The 7,239-nt window shown below is 36.2% G+C and overlaps 1 protein-coding gene across 1 annotated transcript; it reads right to left on the bottom strand.

The window, feature by feature from the left end:
- Positions 1-2,359: 2,359 nt before the first annotated feature.
- PPDPFL (pancreatic progenitor cell differentiation and proliferation factor like) lies at positions 2,360-6,304 on the bottom strand. Its single transcript, XM_033203014.1, has 5 exons — positions 5,991-6,304; positions 5,578-5,676; positions 4,326-4,403; positions 4,129-4,228; positions 2,360-3,227 (listed from the first exon to the last, which is right to left on the bottom strand). Exons 2-5 carry the CDS (start codon positions 5,642-5,644, stop codon positions 3,215-3,217), a joined length of 258 nt encoding a protein of 85 aa, XP_033058905.1. The 5' UTR covers positions 5,645-5,676; positions 5,991-6,304; the 3' UTR covers positions 2,360-3,214.
- Positions 6,305-7,239: the final 935 nt, after the last annotated feature.

The following is a 7,239-nucleotide window of genomic DNA, read 5'->3' as shown; positions in this document are numbered from 1 at the left end:
GGAAGCTGTGGAGAGCAGGCTGCAGGGATGGATCACAGGGGTCACCAGGAGCTAGACTAGAGCTGGAATTGGTGAGCTGTGACTACCCCTCATTTATTAGGAGTGATTGAGTCTTCTGTGTGTACAAATGTGGGAGTGTGTGTGTGTGAGTGAATGTTCATAGGAGAGTATAATCAGGTTGTACATTCTAAAAATGGTTATAGTTATTCTGTAGAGGACAGTTGACTAGAGAGAGATAAAAATGGTGTAAGTGGACCACTTAGGAGGTCATGGCAGTACCCCAGGGACAAATGATTGACATTTGAATTCAGGTAGTGCACTTGGGAAAGAAAGAAAGTAGGTAGACCCCAGAAACATTAAAGATACAAAATTGAAAAGACTTGATGTTGGATTGGATAGGAAAGAAAATAAGCCAACTTACTACTTACTTGAGTTGATTAATGCTGCCATCATTATCTGAAAGCAAAGATACTACAAGGAGATATGGTGGGGTATAGAGATCATGAACTTGGCTTTGACATGTTAGGTTAGAAGATATGGGGAGCTAGAATAAATTATGACTTGCTACACTTCTTGAATTTCTATGAGTTAGAGTTTTATCCCTATTCAATTCAACCTGGCCAATTACTTTCACTCTCTAAAATAATTTTGTTTATCATCCTTCTTTAATAGCCAAATGGAAGCATGCAGTTTTGTTTTCTACAACTTTAAATTCTACATATTGTGTGAAGCACCAAGAAGGCCTAAACACCAACCCAATAATTTTTATGGTTGTGAGAATTGAGGGATGGGCTGTTGGTGGTTTCATCTGTAAAGAAATAAAATCAGTAACTTGAAATCTGAGATCAAAACCATATATCAAAAAAAATAGCAGAATACCAACACACAGTTTTATAGGACCTGAGCCTAAATTGTCAAAATCATACTGCATTTAATACAGACATCCAAGTCCAGTCAAATAACATTTCATAATATCAGATTAGAATGTTCACAGCACATCACAAGTCATTTGGATTGATGTCACCTCCCCAACACACTTGGCTTTCACTGTTGATTGCCTACCCAACAAGCAACAGAGCCAGGCAGGAGATATTTTATCTAAAATAATGCACAGTTATGCTGAGATCTATTTGTGACGTACTTTTTAAAGGCAGTGCAAAAATGTCTTCTGATACGTTGAGAAAGATTATCTAGAATTAACCAGAAGATATTTTGTTTCTTTTATATATTTCTATTATTTTAATTCTGTAGAAACTCTAGGGTAGTATGCAGAAATTCTTTCCGTTTTTAAATCATTTTGTGAGCTCAATTTAATGTTACTTTCTGGAAAGATATCTTCTATTTTTTTAACGTATCTATCCATCTGTCTATCTCATCTATCTACCTTCACATATGTGTGTGTAACCACTCTAAAATATTTAATTACTATATATGTTCATAGTTTTGTTTGACTTAAAATTTTATGTAAAATTCCGTTACTTTAAATAGTAATAATTTTCAGAAAGAGCAACACTAGTCTAAACTAATATAAAAACTGTAATTTTTACAAATATATAAGCCCTCCCAAATAAGGTAATTTAACAAATGGTATTTTTCTGAGTAAACAAAGTAAATGCCAACTTGCTGACCTATTTTGCAAACTTCATCAAGTAACCTAAACAAGCAATCTGTTCGTGCATACATCAAGTATGCATGAAAAAAAAGAATTTGCTGATTATATTAAAGTAGAAACAGAACCTTTCCAGAGTTTGCCATTATATTTTTCTCTCACTTAAAAAAAATCCATTTTTAATTAATATGATTTAATTTGAACCAAAATCAAGTGAATATATATACTCTTAAAATTTAATCCACTTCTAGAAATAGAGAAAATGTGTTCATGCAGGCAGCCACCAGGAAAGCCTTCACATGTAGACAGTGATGTGGATCAAAGGTATGTTTGAGTCCTTTCATTAACAGCTATGTGATAAAGGGACACAAGCTTGAAGAAATGCCTTTCCCATTTGGAACAGGTAAATGATCTGTCTGCAATGTCTGTCACTGCCAATGGCCAGCCTGGATGCTCTGTCATGGTTATGTAGTTAGGTAGGAAGACCATCCTACTAAGGGTTATGTGTGCTCCACTGGATGTTTATGTCAGCATTGGCCCCATGACTGCAGTGATGTCTACCGCTAAGTGAGTGAGCATCTCTGATATCTAAGCCTTACATCTCACACTGAAAACTACTTGCAAGCAATATACAGAAACTTATCAATTGAAACTTATTAAGCATTATTTACCCAATATTCAGAGAACAGAGAGCTGTTCTACTCAATGTAGGGAATACACTTATTCAGAAAATTTCAGTGTTCCTTTTTATATTAACATTTATTGTTTTCTAATTATACACAATACTTGGCATATTAGAAAAATTTGCAGATACGGAAAAATATATTAAAAAGAGAATGAAAAACGCCCATAATCCCATCTCCAGAAATGGTCCTATCAGCATTTTGGTATAGTTCCTTCCTGTCTATCTTTATGCATATGTAACTTTTTAATACAACTAAAATTGTACTATACATGGCATATTAGGCCAATTTTTAATAAAATAATATAATTTTCCATGTTATTAAATGTTACTTAAAATAAAGAATTTTAAAGTCTCTACAATGACCAATTGGTTAGCTGTATGGTAATCTATTTAGAATGTAATGTACTTAACGATACATATGCTATTTCCAACCTTCATTATTTTAAAAAAATTGAATTTTTACAATTCTTTTCTCAACTTTCAAATTCAATGCCCTTTAAACCATTATGTGAAACATTGACACATCAGTTTTTAGGCATAATAAATAAATCACTCAACAGACATAAAAAGAATCTAACTTAAGATTTTTAATAAAAATGATATAAGTATTGAAAGAGCTACTTTATGTAAATCACAACATTTGAAGATATATTACTTCAAAGGGGTGTCTTGTTTCTAAAGGCACAATTTTCAAAGATGCACCAGGTAGCAAGTGCCACTTGCGGTGATAGTCTTTGTGTTGAGAAAAATGCCTAAACTTTTGCTATATCAGTGACTGCTGTGATCTTGTCTCATAAGTGAGATCTCAGGCACATTTTTGTCTTCTTACAAGGAGAAGAGTCCTGGAGTAGCTGGGGCGCTGAAGGGGAGCCGTTCACATATGGGCCACTGCAGCAGGCAGAGGATCTTGATTGTCAGAATCAACTGTTCATGCTACATAAGGCAGGCAACCGTTACCAACATGTTCATTGAATGGCAGTGCAAAGATGATCCGCTACAAAGTGCTCATCTGTAATTTGGGTTGACTTTATAGTAGTCTGAGAAGATGGGATAAATAAACGAAACACTCTCCAGATAATTCATATGAATAAACTTGATAAAGAGTGTCGAGAAAACATCTTTCCAACAATTAGTCTTGCATTGGCTTTTTAAAATATTTTAAATAATGATTCTATTTTTAAATAATGATTCTAAATTTGTCTTAGCTGGAAAATCCATCAAAATCATTATATTTCAACATTGGCATCTATGAATCCCTTTATTATAGATTCTTTCTATTCCATTTAGTTACTAGATATTCAAATGTCTAAAATCCAAAATAAGTAGTTTAAATATATTAAATAACAACTGTGCTAGTCAATGTGTTTGAGTTCAAAATGTCTGAAAACAACAACTGCACACAAACCCCCAATTCAACTTGCCTAGTAATTTGCACCACACAGAAGCTAATCAAAATCAGCAGTGTCATTCTAAGGTTATCTAAGACAACAACTAGACAATGGTTATTCTTTTCCTGAAGGTATGGGCTAAACAAATTTAGACCCTTTCCTCTGATTCTCAGTCCATCCCTCGCCAAACAATGACACAGTTTGGCATATGACTTCACCACTCTTGAGTGACTGAACTGGAAAGGGCGCTATGGTCTTCCTGATAGCGACCTTCAAGGAGGGAGCTGTGTTAGTGCCACCCTCATCCCTCAGGTACACTTCATAGGCAACGCTTACTGCTCTCAAGAGACAATTGTGTACCCTAAGTGAGTAGCATAACACATACCATATGCATTATTTCATTCACTAAGTAAGAACTGCCCTTACCAGAGAAGGCTAAAACTCACCCAGTAGCAGACAGATCTTTTATTCTCACATTTGAAAGCACAGGTTCAGAATGGAAAAAGAATTTAAACCACCAGGTGGATTCTGCCACTTCAGGCAACCCTATCAAATAAAATTTGTATTACTCCTTATCAAACAAATTTGAGATTAAAAATAAAAAGAAATAATACAAATGGCACTGAAAGAAATAACTAAGTACCTTGCTGTGATTTGTCATCATCTATGAAGTTAATGGAATCAGAGACAGTTAAAGAACTAACTGAAGAAACACTGGACTCTGTGGGAAACAAATGATATTAAACAAATAAATAACTGGCAACCAGACAAGCACATTCGCATCATTTAAATACAAACTGTCAAGTAGCATGGTTTGAAATCATTTATTCCTAGCTTGTGAATTCGTGAATTGAAAAACTGATCAAATTACCAATCAATAGAAAGCTGCTATATTAAGAAATACTATATTCTACTGATAAGATATACTCATTTCCAAGGCAGGCAACTCACTCTCTCCTTGGATATGAATGTTGAATTTAAAATGTATTATAAATGTTTTCAGATTCAAAGACTAAGAAAGAACAAGATCAAGAATAAATATTGTCATGCTACATTAGAAATATTAATACATGTATATTTAAAGTTCTACAAAAGTCATCAAATCTAGGAATTAAGGAATTATTTTGAAAGAACAAACATTTTGTCTTATTAAACTTGTTTAAAACCTATGTCTCTTATAAGATCAGAATATAAAAGTAACTCCTGTGGATAAATAACACCAAGTAAATGAGCATAAACTTTTGTAAAATAAATAAATCAGTAGTTGCCTCTAAAACTTATACTATGAGCAACCCTTGAAAGAAGAGTGTTCTATGTGTTGTTGCCATAGATACTTTTAATAACTACTAATTTGGTTCTAAAATGCTTATTTTATTTTATGAAAGTTCTCAATATTCTCTAAGAAGCTACAATTTTCTATTTGGCTATGAATATGAACAGATGGATAGATTAATAAAAATAAAACTGGTCAGATAGAAATTGGCCTATTATCCATAGCAGAAGATGGAAATTAGAAAATTTTTGAAGCAAAATCATGCTATCCTTTCTTTTCTAAGGAGTTGACTAATACTTTATGTATGTAAAATTATCAGTTTTTAGTGGATCTTACAGAATGCAAGGTATATAAAATTAAAATGTAATAATGAAACATAAGCTGATGTTCACTGATTTTTAAGTGTCAATGACTTCATCGATACAACGTAGCTAGAACAAAGAAGTGGCTGTCAGCACTGGGTCAGAGAGGTCCCTGAGGCCTCCTGTTTCCTTCATTGTCACCAAGAATTAGTTTTCTCCCTTAAGTTCTGAAGGTAACATGATACCTATGTTAACAATATCCCACAAACATCACCTCAAATCATATTACCTAGGGATATCTCTATGATGATGCAACTTACTTCGATAATACTGATTTCTGGCTAGAAGGCAACCGATGGAAGGTACCGATGCCATGGCTTTACCCATGAGAAAGCACCCAAGAAGCTGTGAGCATCGATCTGAGAAACAACAAAAGAGAAAAGAGGCATTGATATGAATAACAGGGAGTTTTCTTTTCTTTTTTTCCACGTGACTGTTACAAAGTATTATCATTTACCATGTAATAAATATCTGATAAAAGGAAATTAAATGTTTACGCAAAAGTTCAACCAAATATATTGCAATAAAAAGATGCAATTAAGTAGTACATTTAGATCGAAAAGAAAGAAAAACTATACGTCCAACTATACACAATGCACAGAACTTACTCCATCTACAACAGACCTAAAGGTCAGAGAAAAAGTGTTAACTCAGCCATGAAGTAGTCACTCACCTATTTGTTTTCTCCAATTTGTTCTTTTAAAATAAACGCGATTCTAAAGTTTCTTCAGAAAATACATGCTTTGAAAGAACCAGTTCTTAGTGATTGAAGAGAGGCTGCACCACCCACGCAGGCCCAGAGGCAGGCGCCTGATCGGGGACCCCTGAGCACACCTTATATTTAGAAGCCCCAGGCTGGCTGGAACCTGAGCTGTGGGTGACTTGGAGTGAGGTGGGCACACAGCCAGTCAGAGGCGGCAAGCAAGCACTCCCTGCACGCCTGCCCTCCAGCCAGCCAAAGGCCCTCAGAACGCGACAGCCTGCCAAGTTTGGTTGCAGTCAGCAGGGAAGGACTTGGCCCGATACTCCTTTGGACTCAGCCTGTTTAATATCGCAACTGCTGGTGACTACAGAGAGGGAGGCGATACGCAAGTGTCTCCTCAGCCTTAGATACAATCACACACTCCACCTACAGCACCACGCTGGGCACGTGTAGGATGCGCAAGCAGCCTGCTATCTGGCTGGAGAGACTGAACGTACCCTCCCACAGTTACAGTGAGGCAAGGCAGAGTCCCACTCTCAAAGGAGAGCAAGAAAACGCTCTAGGCAACATTGAAGTCGTCCCGGAAGTGGGACAGAGTCAGTAGAACTTGATGGACAGATGGACAGTGAGTTAGAAATTCTAGAAGGAATGACAAGAGACAAATGGAAATCATGGGTAATAAGAGGATATTTATGACATTGTATCAATATCATTTACTGATACAAAAGCTAAGTTTTATTCTGATTTCAGTAACATTTCTCAGATAGATTACTTTGCCCTTTCTTTTCTTTTCTTTTTTTTTGAGACGGAGTCTCGTTCTGTTGCCCAGGCTAGAGTGGAGTGGCGCGATCTCGGCTCACTGCCAGCTCCGCCTCCCGGGTTCACGCCATTCTCTTGCCTCAGCCTCCCGAGTAGCTGGGACTACAGGCGCCTGCCACCACACCCGGCTACTTTTTGTAGTTTTAGTAGAGATGGGTTTCACCGTGTTAGCCAGGATGATCTCGATCTCCTGACCTCGTGATCCACCCGCCTCGGCCTCCCAAAGCACTAGGATTACAGGCGTCTTTATGATACAATTTATATTCCTTTGGGCATATACCCAGTAATGGGGTTGCTGAGTCAAATGATAGTTCTGTTTTTAGGTCTTTAAGGAATTGCCATACTGTTTTCCACAATGGTTGAACTAATATACACTCCTGCCAACAACTTATAAGCCTTT

The sequence above is a fragment of the Trachypithecus francoisi genome, unplaced genomic scaffold (genome assembly GCF_009764315.1).
Source record: "Trachypithecus francoisi isolate TF-2019V2 unplaced genomic scaffold, Tfra_2.0 Lachesis_group7, whole genome shotgun sequence".
NCBI classification, from domain to species: domain Eukaryota; kingdom Metazoa; phylum Chordata; class Mammalia; order Primates; family Cercopithecidae; genus Trachypithecus; species Trachypithecus francoisi.
This window is presented reverse-complemented; position numbering and strand designations above follow the sequence as displayed.